Source organism: Apus apus, chromosome 1, assembly GCF_020740795.1.
Source record: "Apus apus isolate bApuApu2 chromosome 1, bApuApu2.pri.cur, whole genome shotgun sequence".
Lineage (NCBI taxonomy): Eukaryota > Metazoa > Chordata > Aves > Apodiformes > Apodidae > Apus > Apus apus.
The window spans coordinates 119,016,861-119,035,792 of NC_067282.1; the positions used below are offsets into that span (position 1 = coordinate 119,016,861).

General features: G+C 35.3%; 1 protein-coding gene across 1 annotated transcript in view; it reads left to right on the forward strand.

Annotated features, from left to right (window-relative positions):
• PRKX (protein kinase cAMP-dependent X-linked catalytic subunit) overlaps nt 1-18,932 on the forward strand; it is a 54,358-nt gene that overhangs the window by 17,876 nt on the left and 17,550 nt on the right. The window contains exons 2-4 of the mRNA XM_051640951.1: nt 11,156-11,324; nt 12,546-12,809; nt 18,787-18,906. Coding sequence (XP_051496911.1) covers nt 11,156-11,324; nt 12,546-12,809; nt 18,787-18,906 — 553 coding nt within the window. The remainder of the gene's footprint in view (nt 1-11,155; nt 11,325-12,545; nt 12,810-18,786; nt 18,907-18,932) is intronic.

Genomic DNA, 18,932 nt, shown 5'->3' on the forward strand with positions numbered 1-18,932 from the left:
CATCTTTCAGGAAGGTATTAATTTTGCTATAGTAGCAACATTAACTCCTTTGTGCATTTTATAATGAAATCTCTAGTACTCAGTACAACCCACTCAAAATAAAGATCAAACTAAATAAAATTTTCAGAAATGGGCTTAGTTGTATCAGAAAGCTTTTTCTTTTTTTGTCTGCGTAACAACTCAAGTGTAAGGTAAACAATTGTTTTAAGTACCTTCTAAGACTCTCTTGTGGGGTATAAACTTGAATAACATGTAAAATTACAGATTGCATGTGTAAATGCAACTTGCAAATTGGATCTGGTTTGAGCTGTGATTATTTGTAAAAATAGTTTCTCTTCTTTCTTGAGTGTAATGTCTGCTTAATGACAATATCAGTATTTAAAAAAAAAAAAAAATACTGGATGAATGAACTGACTTTGTTAATATCACATTTGTGATACAGTGCCAGTAAGTTTCATTTGGGTCACAGTGCTGAGGATTAAAAAGTTACGTAAGTATCGTTTGGCATAGTTTGGTGATCTGTATGAAGAATTTAGTGAGTTACTGACAATTGTTTTTTTAAACCTCACAAATGTATACTTCCTTATACAAATTAGCATATTATGTGTCAATAATTTTCATGTAGTGAAAACCCACATGCACTTATCAGACCATGTAGCTTGAAAGCAGAGGGAAATAGATACTTCTGGGTTCATAAATGGGATACATAAAAATGCTTGATTGAATACAGAAGTTACTTTTTTTCACCACTCTGTTGACTTGGAAAGAATTCCACCTGGCTGGTCCAAAAGTTAGCTCTGTAATAAGAGGAAGTTCCAGCCCAAAGTGTCTGTAGATGCTGCTCGTTGTTTGTGTAAAAGATGGAGAAACTGTCTCTCAGCTTGTGTTTGGGGTACAAACAAGCTGGTCAGTTACTACCTGCACACTGTTAGAATGCAAATTTACTACTTCTGTTTTTTTTTTATATTGTGAAAAAAACTTTTCTAAGTTCCCACCATAAATTGCAACAGGTCAAGAACAATGACAGCCTTTCAGGACGTATGTCCATTGTATCTTTTAGTGCCCTGCCATAAAGAGATGATCAGGGGCTATGTGTTCCTCTATGGTAAACTTCTGTCTTTGAAAGAAGAACCAACTACAGTTTGTAATTTTTAAAAAATACCAATCTTAAGGTGCAATGCGAAGAACAAACTTTCTGATGCTTTGAGGCCTTCAACTGCTACTCAGTGAATAGGCTTTGAATTCAGTGTGAATGTCCAGAGGTGTTTTGTATTTTGTTTTTGCTTTTTTCTTTGTTATCTTCTGAGTTAGATCTAGGTCACGGAAACTTAAAAAATGAGAAGTAAAAGTCTGAGTGAAAAAAGATTAAACTTAAAAAAGCATGGAAAAGTAGGTATTGGTCACGACTGAACTTCGGTTTCACTGCTGGTTTGATAGAATTTCCTTTCTGAATATTAGTGTATGTGGATTTCAACCTAGCCTCTCCAGCTAAATATTAATTTTGCTGGTATACCTGTTTTTAAATCCACATGCATTTGTGTTTCTGAACTAGGGCCTTCTGTGCCTCATTTTTTGGTAACACATGAAATAGCAGGAAATAGGTGATAGATCTGCTGTATTAAACTTGCAAAATGTTAATGACTGTTTCCTTCAGTTGAAGTTACTTGAAAAGGTTTTAAGTCTGTCCTTGACTTTATAAAACAGTAAATTGTGATTTATTTTCATGGAAAACCAAGCTAAATATCTTCATGCTGAATTTGAGTAAAAAACTAGCCAAATTGGTTTTGTAAATGCTTCCTGTAAACAGGGAAACTGAAGGTGAAGACTGAAGGGAGACTGAAGTGATGACAAAAGCTGAGAGAGGAAGCTTTACTGTCCTGTTAGGTTAAGATTTGATTGTGGGAATTAAACTTAGTGTGAGATCCTCCTGTATTGGGGAGTTCCTGAGATCAAGACACCCTGTGCAGCCACCCAGAACCACGGCAAAAACCCAGAAGCTCGTCCAGCCAGTCAGGCGTGGCAGGGGGTGTGGAGCAACAGTGGGAGATTTAAAGGGCTCTAAGGAGAGCCAGCGACCTGGAACAGGAGAAAGGCATGGAAGTTTGCTCGAGGCAGTTTGAGTGGCAGGGCTCCTTCCTGACCATTTGGGGCACAGCTAACAGCGGCAACAAACGCTACCAGCGTACCTGAGTAAGCTTCTGGAGGTATGGTATTGACAGGCCAAAGAGCTCAATCCCCTGTAGCTTTTCGTTTACTGATCCAGCAATGGTGGAGATCTCCATAAATACAGCTCTTCAAGTTACCAGTTGCTAGGAGTGTCTTGTGCCTCCCTATGAGGCTTGGGCTTACAATCAGTCCTTCAGTAAAAGTTGTGCAGTTGTTGAAGAGCTGTGCTGTCAGGTGAAGAAGCTAGAGGAGGAAAAGAACAGGCTATGTAGCATTTGAGCGAACAGGCAAGAGATCAATAGATTATTTTCAGACATGTTTCAGTCTCAAGACTCTCAGGAGTCTTGAACCTCCACTCCAATGGAGAAGCAGGTGGACCCAGAACCAAGCAGGCTAACAAGTCAAGAGTCTGCTGATGACAAGGACTGGAAGCGGGAGGACCTACCAGGAGGAGGGTTCCTTCTGCCTCTGAAAATCTGACAGGCAGGTCTGGCACCTCCTATAACGGGTATGAGATCCTGGAACTAGAAGGACAGACTACTGGTAAGGATGGAGAAGGTCCTTCTGAGATAGAAGTGCCTCCCAAAACTAAACCAACTGCAGTCTGCATTGTGACCTCCTCTGCTAAAAGGAAAAGAAAGGTAGTCGTAATAGGAAACTCTCTTCTGAAGGGAACAAAGGGCCTGATACACAGACTGGACCCAATTCACAGGCAAGTCTGTTGTCTTCCAGGGGCTTGGGTAAGGGACATTACTGGTAAACCCCCTACTCTAGTAAGGCCCTCAGATTGCTATCCGTTACTTGTTGCTCAAGCAGGCAATGATGAAATAACAAAGAGAAGTCTGAGGGCAGTTAAGAGAGATTTTAGGGCCTTGGACGTTTTGTTGAAGGATCGGGAGCTCAGGTTGTGATCTCCTCAATCTTCCTGTTAACAAGGGATGATATTAATAAGACTAGACAAATCCATCTGGTCGATGCATGGCTCTGAGAGTGGTGTAAGCAGAAAAAAATTGGGATCTTTGATTTTTGGGTTGTCAAACTGAAGACCTGGAATGCTAAAATGGGACAATATGCGACTTTCTCAGAGGGAAAAAAGAATTCCAGCACAGGAGCTTGTTGGGAGAGCTTTAAACTAGCTCGGAAGGGGGTAGGGGACAAAACCAGGATTGCCAATGCTTAGTAATGGCATGGTGTGACAAAACTTGAGGAAACAAGTGCTAATGGGACCCCTCATTCTGCTTTGCAAGGTGTTGGCCACAATGTCCCTGAAGTGTTCCCATACTAACGCGTGCAGCATGAGGAATAAATAAGATGAGCTTGAAGCCTTGGCCTTGCTTCTAAGCAAGTTTGCTGATAATAAAAAACTGGGAGAAGCTGCCAACTCCGTTGAGGACAGGCAGGCCCTGCAGAGGGACCTCAACAAGTTAGAGAGATGGGCAGTCACCAACCACTTGAAGATGTTGTTGTTCTTTTTAATGTAGTACTAATCCTAACTCAAGAAGTAGGAGCCATATATTAACTACAGCAGACCCAAAATCAAACATTATCTGGAGATTAGCATTCATCATTTTGCATTAAACTATATTTCTCTCATAGCATTTTAAGGTTTTTCTCCCCAACAATAAAAAGGCATTTTGTAGCCTAAAATCTAGGATTTTATTAAACTTAGGATAATACTAGACTCATCTTTTTTATTTTCAGTCTCTTTGCCTGAGTCTGATTAGTTTGTGATGCATCCCTGTATTATTTTTTTGTAGGAAGCAAAACTGTAACACACTTTATTTAAAAATAGTAACTTTTAGCCTAAATGTCCATACATTTATTTTCAGTTTCATTTAAAGGAAGCTGTTTCACAGTGTTTTAAACACTAAAAAAAAATAATTAAAGCAGTTATAAAAGATTAATTTTAAGCACAAATTCATTTTAAAATAATCCTGAATTACTCTAAACTTGATGGGAATTTTGAGCACCAGTTGATGGACAGGAGGTAACTAGATGCTGGGTTTTGTATGTCTGACTTGTGTTGTTTGAGAGATTTTTTGGAAAAAATCATTCTCTTTAACCTTAGCATTCTAAGAAGCTCTCAGCATGCTTATTTTAATCACTCCCTACCTGAAAGAAACAATTCTGTTAATAGGATTTGGATGATGTTTTATAAGTTAGCTGGTGTAGTTTCTGATGTACAGATTCTTTTTCAGCTATTAAGAAGTGACACTTTTTGACAATGCTTTAATTACCTGAAATTCTTATCAGATGAAATATATAATTGAATGCTTTCTTCTGTTTTAACTTGGAATGTGTTGCTAGCCAGACAGGTACCCAATTCTTAGCTTAACTGGTCTTTTAAAATGTGATAGATCAAGTTGGTTTTGTGTTGTTTTTAAATAGGGTCAATACAGATTTGATAAACTTTACCCTTAGCAGGGGTTTGGTATCATTAAAATATGTTGTTTCAACAGTCTGCCTAAATTTAGTTCAGCAAAAGTAGTATAGAGCTTAGTTTCTAGGTGAAAAAGGAGCACATCTTTAAAGGTTTCTATTTGAGCTATTTTATAAAATGTTTACATCTTTGAAGTTAAGCAGTTGGGGCCTATCAACACTTCATGTGCAATAGGTAGAAGTAGGAGTAATAATTACTTTGCAGTATCCTGTTTTCAATACGGAGGAAAAAACTTGTCATCTATTCATCTGTCCACATTCTCTATATCAATGTGTCTTGAATCACAGGTAGCAAAAGTCAAAGGAAGAGTTACAAAAATACACAATTGCTTGGAATTCTCTGGCATATCAAATCTTGTACGAAATGGAAAAGAGACTATACTAAATACCATACTGTTAAATGTAGTTTTAGTCATATGTTGTTAGAGGCTCCCTTTGTACCAAGTAGGAAGGAACCTGAAAATATGTCAAATCTTTGGAATCTGCAAGCAGCAAAGAGGTGGAAGTTTTTTACAGCAGTAAAAATTATTTAAATAAATGTAAAAATTATTGAAAAAAAATTATATTAGGTACACAGTTCTAAACAGAACAGTAGGGAGCCTGTAAAACCACCTCTAAATTTATTTATTTATTTGGCAGGTTTTTCAGCTTTAGATCAGGGCCCTCTGGAGTAGTATAGATGTGTAGAAGCAGCAAAGAGTTATGGTGATCAATCCACAGCTAGTTCATAGTTCATTGTGAAGACACTGAACTTGAGAAGGTTGAATAATAGTCTGCAAGATGTTTTCAGTTGACACTGGTCTTTCAATTGAAAAATGAAAAAAAAATTGAACTTGGCTACTGTTAGGTCCAGAATCATTCTCCTTGGTCTGTGTTGACCTGTTCATGTGCAAAACACATCTTTTGTTGTAGAAGCCCACAGTTGCTAGTGTCATGTGGTTTCCCCATGTCTTTCAAATATTTATCTTCTGATCACCAGTCGATTTGGGCAGGCTGTTTCCTTTGTTTTGCGGCTTCTTCCCCTTCTTTGTCAAGAATTACTGACAACATCCACTACCTTTTAAGAAATGTATTGCTAGGCTATTCAAGTTCTATTCCAAGATGAGATAGAGATTAAATGACAGAAGAATTTGACATTCAATACCGAATTTGTAATCTGAGACAATTCGCTTAGTTTATCCCTGATATTCAACAGAATTGTCGGTTGTGCTTGTGGCTACTAGTGAAGACTAATATGTGGCACAGTAGGACGCGTTTCTTCTAACTGTAAACAAAGCAAGTACATCTGATACTTTTTGTAGACATCTGCAGAAGTCAGGAACAACCCCTTTGGGACTCAGAAAACAGCTCTCAGGGCCGTGGAGCTCACATGACCTAGTTTAGTCTTCATTGAAACAGATGTTACCTATCTGAGCAAGGCAAACGTGGTTTTAAGAAAAGCTGGGGATTAAAAGGATGGGGAAACTGGAACAGCTGGGCCGAATTAATGGGAGCAAATAAAGAGGCAAACTGAGCATTAAATTAGTCACCTACATCAATAGCAAAACAGTCATTACATGACTACTCACTCAATTTGTTTTAGTTGAGTTGCAGGATCGGTTTTCCTAGCATCAAAAGTATCTAAAATTGCATCAGAAATATTCCCACATTCTTTATTCTTTTCTACCAGGCTTCAAAGAGAGTAGAATCCTGGAAGTTGGCTACAGTATTCTGGCACAGCTTTAGGGAATCCTGCTTGTTTTGTAAGACTGCAAATTCGCTTCTTGCTATTGATACCAAGACCAAGCTGGTCTTCCACAGTTTTTGGCCTCCCCCATTTGTGTGCATTTAACATGAGAAGGTTACCTAACAGAGATGATTTCTGGCATTCCTCAAGGTTCTGCAAAGGGATCAAACAATTTTATTGTTTCTGTTGTAAACAGATTATACTTGATTAGTGGTTAGCATTTTGCATGCTTGTTCAGTTTGCCTATTTAGTCCTGAAAATATTTGTGTTGCATTTTGCGAATAGCACAGGCACTCTTTGCTTGCTTTTGGTGCTGGTGGCCAGAAATCTTCAAACCTTTGTTGGCTGCATGCCATAGCAGAGAGAAGGGGACTGCACTAATAAACTGTTGCCTTCTAATAACAGCTGTTTTCATGAGGTATAATTTCTGATGTAAGCACATTTTTACTCTAAAACTCTTGGCATTACATGCTATAATAAAGAGACACAGGTAGAGATGTATGTGTGTGTAGCCATTGCTCTTCCTTCAGCAGGATAGTACTTGGTAGATCCCAAGACTCATCGAGAACTGAACACAGTCCCTCAAGTTCACTTGATTTGAAATAAACATTAAATGTCAGTAGAATATTGTGTATATCTGTAAACACTTAATTTTATTTCATTATTATGTGCAAGATGAACAAGTACAGAATATTTCTATTTTAAGGTAATCCTAAGGAATATTTCTTTCTCTCTCACAAGGGGTCAATTTTAGCCAGCTGATACAGCTGAGCTCTGAGGTGATCAGGGCAAAAAATTTAAAACTTCTTGCATTGGGGATTAACAGAAACTGTTCCACAAGCTTACTATCTCCTTCCTGGAGGGCAGGAGGCAGTGGTGCTTTGATGGAAGACTAGTAACCCTGCCTATTTCTGCTTCCAAAAACCTTCCCTCAAATTTGTGGAGCTGGGCCTCCATCTTGCATGCTGTCACTTCACTGCTTCCATTTTTTAGTATTATTTCCATAAATGTGAGGGGCAGAATTTCCACCTGGTCAAAACAATAACAATGAAACAGCTAGATTTTCTTGACTGCTGAACAACCACAACCCCACCTTGTTGCAGCCTCCCACCTTGACCACCATGTTCCTTCCTGTTCCTCCCCACATTTGCAAGGAAAAGAATTTAAAAAATCTTTGCAGAAGTGGCTGAAAGTGTGAGCAGGAGATCCTGACCAGAAGTTTGAAGTGAGGTATTTGAATTGTAGTGATCTTCATATGCTTAGCCAGTCTTCAGACAACCAAAAAAATTTTGCATAAAAGAAAAAAGAACTCAGCAATTAGTCTTGTATGTGGCTGTGCAAAGGCATAAATTAAACCTCATTTGCATACTTTTATACAACTTCAGTTTCATCATGTTATTCCTGCTCCCCCTTTTTAATAGCCCCACATGGTTGAAGTATTTTTTTTCTTGGTTGAAAAAAATAACTAGTACTCGCGATGCTCTCTTTGCTTCTCTGCAGTGCAGGGAGTTTGACTGCACAGTTTAAATGGTGTAAGCAAATTCCAGAACATCACTAATATTTTTCTTTAGGGCTTTAAGAGAATATATTGTTTGTTAGAAGTGCTGCAAGGGTGGTGGTTGTGTGTCTGGGTACTGTTACTACCAACTGATGTAGGCCTAATGAATTTTTCTGAGAAGACTTGAATAGGAGAAAATTCATATTATGGGAAGAGACATCTGAAAACAAATGTTAGATGACTTATTGGTCTGTATTGTCTTCTTATTTTCCATAGTTGCTTTAAATTGGGCTAAAGATGTTTGAAAAAAATTACAATCAGTTCAACAATAAAACTGGTTAGGGAGGTTGAGTTTTCTTGCCTGTCTGTGTGGTCTTCTGGTTTTCCCAGTGACTCTCTAGATGAGGTGCTTGCTGCTATTCTGGAATAGCCTGCCAGGCTTTGCTGCTTCTGGTAGAGACACTTTTAAAGAGGCCGTGTTTCCAGGTTAGAACTATCGCTAAGTAAGTCCCCAACAGGTCCTTCTATGAAAACAAATGTTACTTGGGATGCTACCATTATTACTGCTATTGTTTCTGAGGAGCACCATTTGTAAAGTTAGATCAATAGCATAACAAAAAATTAAAGCATCCTAAACCAAAAATTTCTAGGACAAATAAAACAAGACATGAAACGTGAGAAACTAGAGACCGAGGAACAATTAGGTATGTGTTCACTTCTGACTTTCCTGTTGAATGTCTATGGAAGCACTTTGTACATACAAGTATCAAAATACATACAAAACCAGTTAAAATCATATGCATATGAACATCATATTAACCCTAATAAAAAGAGTTGGTAGTGCTAATTTCCCTGAGTTCATCTTTGAAAGTCCCAAAAATTGAAAATTATTTTTAGTTGTAGAGTTTAATGAAACTATAGATATTCTTGACTGGTGTTACTCAGAACTTAAATTTCAGCTCCTAATTCTGTAATAATCTAATAGTCTTTTTTTTTCGCTATGCATTTAATAAAGATATAAATAACCAGTATTTTACATAAGCTGAACAGAAGGCTCTGCTTGGAAGCTTTTGGCATTTCCTTTTTTGTTTTGTTTTGTTTTTTTAATGCAGAAGCCCACCCTGTGAAAATAAAGTTGTTTACAGGTATAGTCATGTAATGTGACTACATTGTTAAAGGATTTGATTGCATGATAAATTTTCCCGGGTAACCTGGTGCCCTACTTCACTATAACAGCAGGCTTTATCTGAGACCCATTTACAATTTTCATGGTAAAAAACTGTAACTCAGGACAGGTGGGAAAGTAAAACTACTTTGTTAGAATCTTTTGTGCTTGGACACCTGTAATACTTAGTGGTTTTGTGTCGTGAGAATTTTTATCTTGAAAGCTGTATTGGTAATGGAGCTCAAAGTTCCCTAAAACTGATTGAAGCTGTTAGTTTCTAGTTTGTATTTTGTTTTGATTTTTAGTAAATGCTAGACTCTTAAACAGTATGTTAAGTGACTGGAAATAATTAACTGTTCAATAAAATGCAAATGTTTTAAGTGATAATACACATACAGAAAATAAATTATATTTATTTATATACATTCTCAAGTTTCTTGAACCTGCCAGAAGCAAAAAAATTCCTGTTTTTTCTTCCCTAAGTAATACAGTTTTGGAAATTCATTTTTTAGTCTCTCTCACTTCTCTCTCAAAAGTCTATTTCCTTTCCCATAATACTCATTTCTGGCACCTACTACATGTCTTAGAAAATTATCTTGTCATACATAGACTGATAATAACCAGTCAGCACAATCTGAAATCTATTGACATAACAGTTAATAATCCTGAAACAGGTCTATAGGCTGCCTTTCTAGGGTATGTGCAAAGAAAGGGAAAACTATGAGCTTAAGTAGAAGATTTTTTTACTTACTTGGAGAGTGTTCCTGAAAAACAGAGTGACTTTTTTACAAATTAGATAATTATTTTGAATGCCAACTGTCCTTTATAGTGGCACATATTTCAGTCAGGGAATAGGATTAAAATTATCTGCAGTACTGTTCTGCTGAAACCTACATGGCTTTGTTTAATGAGAGAAAAAAAAACAATGAGCAACCACCCAACGAGCTGAAATGTGTGTTCATCTTCAAATGTATAACACTGTGCTGCAGTATAAATAGCAGGGTGGCCAAATGGGCTGGCTTTATCTTTCATTTCAAGCTAAAAGAAATAGTTCAGTTATGTATAATTGTCTTGAGTGCAGTGCACTTAAAAGGAACTTTAATGACTACTGTATTGAATAGAGAAGTGCATAATACATTATTTACAAGACTTTGTCTTTAACTTCCTTTTCTTTTTTTAAAGAGTGAATTGAAACAGGAATACATTACCCAGAAAAAACAGTGCCTGAAATATAGTTTCCATGTAATATAGTCATGCAGGACAATAAGCAGATTTTTCTTAATTTCTTTTCAGATGGGTTAGCAACTTCCAAGTATTTTTTCCCATCCCTTATCCTACTGAGTCACTTTACCTCACTCTGCACATTTAAGGGAATAATCTACTCACCTGAATAATTGCAGACAGCTGTTCTCAGTCACTAAAACTTAGTAGATAAATATTTTGAATTCTTTTTGTTTTTGAAATAATTTTTGTGTATTCTGTACTCTGTGTTATGAGTTCCTACATTTTAAACTGATTGATTTTTAGGTACTTTGTTTTAATAAATATTAACTGGAAAGCAAGGTAGTTTTTGTGTTGAGGAATAATTCAATCCATTACAATTGAACATGACATTCTTGGTCAGTGATGATTTTGTGGTTTTTTTTCCGTTATGCCACACACTGTGGATGCAATAAGCTGAATGCTAGTTTTGAGTTTACGTCTTCTTGCTGTATCTAAGGCTGATCTCTGAAATTTGACAGTGTTTCCCAGCTTTTCTTCTGCACTTGAGAACAGTTCTGTGTTTTACTTATATTGGTTACATTTGAATTTTATGTACTTCATATTTTTTTAATAATGCATCTCCTTTACCCTTTCTCAGGATCACTTCTCTTCTTTGCAATAAATGCTTCCAGTCTCTATCCAAAGAGTGGCAGCATCACAATAGCATTATTTTTATTAAATCATTATCACTAAAAATTAAGAAGTCGCAAGAAAAAAAAGTATGAAAACAGGTGAAGAACATAATATTAGTATATTGAGGAGGGGAAAAAAAAAATAAAACCCAAAGCAGTAACTGAGTTCCTGTAGGCTCCTGTAGGGTTTAATTTTGTTAATTATTTATTACTTTTGCTTTTTTTCTTTTTTTTACAATAAGTTTGTTTCTTCTTTGACTTTTCAGGCACGGGTACCTTTGGGCGTGTTCATCTGGTGAAGGAAAAAATGGCCAAACGTTACTTTGCACTGAAAGTGATGAGCATTCCTGATGTCATTCGACTGAAGCAAGAACAACATGTACACAATGAAAAGTCAGTCCTGAAAGAAGTCAACCACCCCTTTTTGATCAGATTGTAAGTTGTTGTATTTTTTAAAGTGTATTTACTTTGTGTCTAAAGTGCAGTTAAATTGTTTGTCTCTTTGCAAGTTCTTATGTACTTAACCCTCAACCAAGCTTTTAATATTATGTAATCTAGACTAAAACAGACTTCAGATTAAAATATTATAGAAGGATCAATAATTTTAAATCAAAAGGCATAATTTAGGCATTTATGCAATAATTTATTATAAGTTTTACTCTGTCTCTTATTTTTGTGCTGTAGAAAAAGATTTGATCTTTCCATTCTTGTGATACTGCAGAAGCAGTTACTAGAAGCTACAGTAACTTCTAATCTGGTATCAATAAAGTAGATAGGGACACAGGTTCTTTATCTATTACCATATTAATAGGGATAGATATTTGTTTTGAAAAGGTAGAATAGTCTTCAAGATGTTACTAGATACCTGTTTTCTTCTGAACTGTCAAGTTACATTGGGGTATGTGGCTTATGAGTTGTTTAATGTGGGCAGAAAGAAAAACAGCTTAATTTTGGGTAATGTGCAAGAGAAGAATCCTGCATTTTGTAATGAATAATTTGAAAACCACATGGAATTATTTTCTTTCTTCCTTAGCTGCTCCTTACTGCATCTAGTAATTAATGTACCACAATAGTATTTATTAGATTAAAGGCAACAGTCTAAGGAATTCAAGATACTTATCATTAGGTTAATTCTGAGGTGCAGAAATAAATCTTGTTCTGCTGTCATTTTTTATTTTCTATTGGTTTTGTTAAAGATATTGCAAAAGAACAAGCATTGTGATCTGCTGCTTTAGTTAGGACTGTATATTTCCAGGAGAAACAGGAGAGGGGAAGGAGAACTCTCTGGTGTCCTGTTTTTAAAAAGATATTATCATTAATATCTTTAAAAAAGCAGATTCAGCTTATCCCATATCACTCATTAAATACCATGAAGGTGTGTAAGAATTGTTTGGTCTTAACAGATTAGGAATATACTAAGTTAGTTATTAGGTGCTTGGCAGACACCTATTTTGTACAATGCAGTGGAGTCTATCAGTTGGATTTTCTTTCTTAGCCTGTGTTGTGCTCATCATGAATGCTAGATTCTTGGGGTCTTAGTATTTGCAGAATAGGAACCGTAAATTAGTCATGTACAGTTGGTGCAACAAAGATAATTTTACAGACATTTTCTTCTAAAGCAAATCAGACTTATAATTTGATATATTTTTATTCCAGATTTTGGACCAACCATGATGAACGTTTTTTATATATGTTAATGGAATATGTGCCAGGAGGAGAACTGTTCAGTTACCTGCGCAACATGGGACGTTTCAACAACAGCACAGGACTGTTTTACTCTACAGAAATTATTTGTGCAATAGAGTACCTGCACTCCAAAGAAATAGTTTACAGAGACTTGAAACCTGAAAATATATTACTAGACAAAGAAGGACATATCAAGCTTACTGATTTTGGATTTGCTAAAAAGCTGGTGGATAGGTAAGTAGTTTTATTATGGTAATTATATTTTGCATGTTAAACAGTTGGAAGAAAAAATGTTTATTTCACAGCTCAGCATTTCACCCTAATACTCCTATGTGGTTCACACATATAAAATCCCTTAATATGAAGGAAATTGACATCTTAAAATGGCTGCATGGAAGCCAGTATTGCACCTTAGGTCTAACTAGGAAAAATATCACAGATAAGCTACTATAGAACAAAATTTTTATATTAGTAGTTTTGTATATTTAGGTTTTCAGCAGTCATCTTGTAAAAAGGGAGTTAAGTGAAGCAATATGAGCAAAATACCGAGATATTTGTTTATTGAGATACTATCTTTCTTTTAGAAAGATTTTTTTAAGCATGAGAATAATATTTTAAAGCTGTACACTGTGTTTTCACTAGCCTGTTGCTAAAGGAATCTGCAAAATCTAGACAAAACCAGTAGGGCCAACTTAAACAAAAGTGATTTCTGTAACTAACTGCACCATCAGTAGTGTCAGCCTCATGTCTGTTTCACTAGCATATGTAAAGTTTTGATTATGCAGTGGTTTTTTTGCCCAGTTATTTCTTGATTCTCTCCTTTTGAATTACTCTTCAAAGATTAAAATACATGTTCTTAAAAGGAAGCAAGAGCTGTCATTGGAATTAAAAATTACAAAAAAGGAAAAAAACCTAGGAAAGTGGTGTTACAAGGTTTAGTATTATGTGCTTGGGCCACCTTCTGACCATATCTAGTTGTTCTATTTGAGGCAGCCTAGTAAGCGAGTTAGGTGTTACAAAGGTGCTCATCCTCTTCACTCATCTCTTTACCTGTTTGCTGCTTTTGCAACAGTTCAGTGTGTACAGTGTTGGCTTTTTATTTGTATATATTTTGTTTCTGAACCAAACTAACTTTCTGCAGGAGGAAGTAAGGTTACTTGCAGGCAAGAAAGTAGGATGATCTCTTTAAAAGACATTTTCATACAAATTTCTTAGTACTTTTGCTTTACATGTAGATACTGCCACTTAGTGGTTATTCTTAATTTGGATTTCTGTGAATTTAAGGCACAACAGGAGTAACCCTCCATTAAGTAAGATAGTAGTTCGCATCAGAGTAAATTTTTCCATCTGGAAGATTAATCTACAAGAGTAAATTTTTTTAAATACATTTTTCAACATCAAAACAAGTTACCACTACTGTTTTTAATTGTTGGGGTTTTTTGCGTTCCGTATCTGGGGGGCAGTGGAGTTGATCAGTTTGTGTTTAATTGAATCATAGAGCAAGCACTACAGTAGTTTTATATTAATAGTAGATTTACCTAGAAACATAAACTTGAAAAGGGCAAGGACTTTGAATTGACCTGTGCAAGTCGGGTTTCAGTTTTTGTGTTTGTTTTGAAGTTCTTTTGAACTATATTCTCACCAGTAGCTGTAGTAATTTTCACACAGCTGTTTTTCACTGTAAAAATACAGTGTCAGCAATTTACTTACTAATGCACTACATCAGGTTATTTTGTTTCATAGACGACTTGATCAAAAGTATAGATGTTTTGTCATTTCTATGCATGGCAGATGTCTGTACACATGAACCTTATGCGTTTGGATATATGCGTTTATATATACGTATAGTGTGTAAGAATTTCAGAAATACAATATATTTTGTAAACAGCTGTCAAGATATTTGCCAGTTAGTACCAACAAATGTATTCCTAGAGAAGACATGATAACGTAAAATAAAACTGACTGCAGAAGACCTTCAGCACAATTACACATTCGTGATACGAAATATTTCCCATGAATTATTGTCCAGTTGCTTAACTGAGATGTTTCTGTATACGTTTTCCTGTCTTCTTGTTACCATGTGTGAAAGAGCATTCACCATTTCCAGCAACAATTAAGATGCTTTTCTGTATGGGAGGCAGCCTGCAAATTTTCTTTCTTATTAGGACATTTTCTTTCTTATTAGGACATTTTCTGAAGGGCTAGGCTCCAATTTTTTTTTTTTTATTTTTTTTTTTTCCTAGAAAAAGAGGAATGAGAGGAGGTTTTCTTGTCTCCTTTTGTTTCTTATTGATATGTTCTCTCTTTGTCCTTGTCTCTTTCTTTTTTGGTCATAATGTACTTTTAAAAATTTAATTTTTTTCTCTCCAACAGTGTGTCTTGGTCTCAACTGCTGTGGTCTGAGCTTCTCTTTTCCACCTTGTTGCTGCTTAGCTGAAAACTTAATAACCTTTTCAGTTTCTTGGAATGGCATTCACAGATATAAAATAGATGTGCCACTAGTTTTAAAAAAATGGATATGTCATGAAAAAAGACACATAGGAGGTGTTTATAAATGATTGTTACCTGAAGGATGAAGAAAGGATTTGCTTTGAACTTTATAGCAATTTTTAGGCTTTTCTGTTTCTGGAAAGCAAAGACCACTTTTTGGGTATAGCATATACATTAAACACATTTCTGAACTTTCTCAAGTGTTTTTTTGGTGTTTTGTTGTTTGTTTTTTTGTTGTGTTTATTTTTTTTTTTTTGGGGGGGGGTGAGGGGTGTTTTGTTTTTATTCCTGTGTTTTTTCAGAGAAGCACAAAACTAAAGTTCCTATTCTTTTCTATTTTTTATGCACAGATTTCACTCACAGTGTTACAAAAGTTTTAGGTAAAGTAGGACATTAATAATTTTTTATTAATATTTTTAGGTTTTGTATTAAATGTTAATTCTATTTTTTTCGGTTTATATTCATAAGAAAGAATGGATGATTTTAAACTATGAAAGTCTTCCTGGAAAATTGAGAAGTGATTAATTAAAGATAATTGGAGTTACTTTTGCACTGTTCCTTATGCTGGATATGCATGATTGTTCTGCAGAGTGGATTGAAGAGAAAAAACAAGACACAGCAAGTCTTGTTTGCAGCCTATGTTGTTTGGCACTGTAGAAGCAAGAATATATTGCAAAACAAACTTCTGTGGGCTGGAAACAAAGCAATCTCCATTGAATGTAACTATAGAGAAACTTCCAGAAGAGGATACTGAAAAGGACATTGCTGTTAATCTCTGGCTTGTATGCAGGAAGCCTGTTAGGAACTACTGAGGTGGATGCTGAATGGTGTAGAACGATAAAATACGTTAACTATCAAGACTTCTTCAAATAATATTTGTGGGACTTATTAACAGTATTATTTTATAGCTTATCTTTGTAACCAGAGTAGATTCTTTTTTTTATTTATTTATTTTCATATTTTAAAGTTATGTACTCAACCTTATCTACTACTGTGTGTCAGCATTTATCTTGAAAACACAGAACAATGGACTTTCTGTAGCAGTTTGGAGGAAACAGTCTATTCTTAATTTTCTGCTTTATAATTAATCTTCAAAAAGATGATTTGGATTTTCAGATGAATATGCAACAGTTATGAAATAATTATTTTAAAGACTTAAGATTATTTGATCTTTTTCTAGAATTTACTTGATAAATTTTGCAAACTATTAAATAGCTTGCTTCATGACCAACAGAAGAGGCAATGCAAGTTTATGATCTTATTACAGCTTGACAAAGAATTTTAACCTCCTCCAATATTTTGGGTATTGGGGAACATAAATTTCTTGATTGAAATGTGTATGACCTACTGGTGGTAATAAATTTGATTTCCTAGTGCAGTTAGAGGAATGCAAGTTATGCTGTTCTGACCGTACTTTGTAGTTTTCCTTTTACTTGAATAAAAAAATATTAACCTGTATGGTTTACCTGTATGGGAATTGAGGGTCTTTTTTAGTTACATTTTCACCAGCAAATTCTGTGGTCAGACTGAGATTTTTTGTACGTAACTTACCTTCATAGGGGATGAAAACCTTCATGACGGAGTGCACCTTCGCTGAATTTGTACATTCATAGTGCTGGCAATGTTTGGGGAGGAGAACCCCTGTGGGGCGTTGTCCTGCAAACCTCGTCCATTAAAACAAATGTGCCTGTTCTCTCTGCTTATTTGTACAGCCCTTTTTCCCAGATAGAGTAAAACTGGAAGCTGCTTCATTTGCAGAGCTGGCACAATCAGTATGAATAAAAATTCATATGATGGACTGTTGTACAGCTTTTTAAAACAAAAACAAAAGCTTTGCTGTTTCTCGTAGTTACCTAGTCCTGACCTAGACAACTGCTAGATGGCAGTATTGTGTAAAGCAGTGCTGTAGTTAAGAATTCTCTTGCATGTGCTAGATTTGGAAAATTAGAGTTTATATTTTCTAGCAATAAAAATTATGCAACCCTTTTTAGGATAAAAATTAAAGATGTATTCGTTGCACTAATGAATGTAGTTGCAAGAACCATGGAGCACATGGGTTCATAGTGTGTATTAACACATTTTGACAGTTTAACTGGAGTAATTTAGCTTTTGCCGTATTAAAATCAAGCTTAAAGAATTTCAACTCTGTATATCATAACTCTTAACTTAAAATCTTGACTGGCTGTACAGCTCCTTTCCCTTGATCTTAACAATTTTTAAAAATCAGAGCTAAGACTTAAAAAAAAAGCCCAACCAAACAAAACAAAAACAAGAAAAAAAACACCCAGACGTTCTGTTTGCAGTAATTCTGAAATCTCAGAGAAATAAAAGATTAAATATTGTAAAAAAATGTTGACAGTCATAAGGTGCATCTTGAATATTGTTTATGGTTAGGAAAAATAAAGTTTTGTTAAGATTGGTAGAACAGTGGTAGGTAAAACTGGAAGTTGAAAGGAGCATGTATTTAAAGGTGAATGCTGTTCATCTTAATGCATTTAATCAGGACCATGTTACTGGTTTGATTTGAGAAGAATCTTCTTGCACTCAAAAATAAAACAATTAAAATTTCTTTTGCTGTGGGCAGTGACCATTAGTTTTGTAACTATATTCTTTGTCATGTCTTCACTAGAAGTTTTTGAAAATGCAATGCACTTTTTTATTTCTTATTCTATTCTGTTATTTAATCCTCTCTTGAATTGGTGACCACTTTTTCAGTTTCATCCTCTGACTTGCTAACAGGGTTGTGTAATTTAATCAGAACGAAAGCACTTTTTTTTTCTCTACCCATATTTAAACATAGATCCAGGTAGTGAAGCCAGGTAAATTCTGCATGGATATTTTTGTGAAGAAAAGTTAACATTTGTGAAGTAAACAGTTTCAGAATATTCTTTGTTTCAAACTGTAGTTTGGTCTTTCTAAATATTAACTGTCTAGCTTCATTTTATTTCATGAATTTAAATAACTTAAAACATACATTTCAGGTAGCAATATAACATTTTTATATCCTGAGCTTATATTAAAAAAGCTGACTAAAAATGTCATTAAAATACATAAAAAATAGTATTATTTACATATCTCACACTCGCTTAAGTTGTACATATTTTAAATGCACCTTGTGCATATTTTAAATTATTAAAAATACATGGTGTTTATTTTTCTTCTAGTGTATATTGTGGAGGTGATGACAGGTTATATTTCAATATTATTTGGGAATGTTTGATTGTAAAAGGAATCTTACTCATGTCTGTAGCTATTTGCTGATTTAAACTGCTACTTTCTTATCTCCCCCTATTGCCTATGTTTTTTCTAAAGAAAAATTTTTCCTTTTGCTGGTAAAGGAAAATAAGCTTGCCTTTTGCTGGGCCCGTCATAATTAGTCAGCGAACTTGCAGGTTGAAAGCCACTGTTAGTCATTTCAAAGCAATGTATAGCCTAATGAATATAATACTGTACCAGCAGTTGGAGAGTCAGTGTGCAGATGTTTCCTGAAACCAAGAAGTTTTTTAATTTCCAGGTATCTGTTACAGGAGAATTGGAGGGCATGATCAAAGCAGTCTTTTTAGATCTTTTTAGGGGCCTTTCTTTTTTCTCTTGTCATTATATACAATAAATACACATGTATAAGTTGAGTGCTTCCTGTGTGTGTCTACTGTTACTGTTGTTTCATTTTCACTTCAGTCTGGTTTTGTTTTGTGGCTTTTTTTTCTTCTTTTCCTCCCAGGACGTGGACACTCTGTGGCACTCCTGAGTACCTTGCACCAGAAGTTATACAAAGCAAAGGCCATGGAAGAGCTGTGGATTGGTGGGCCCTAGGAATTCTTATATTTGAGATGTTGTCAGGGTAAGTGAAAAAGATTACTATATCAC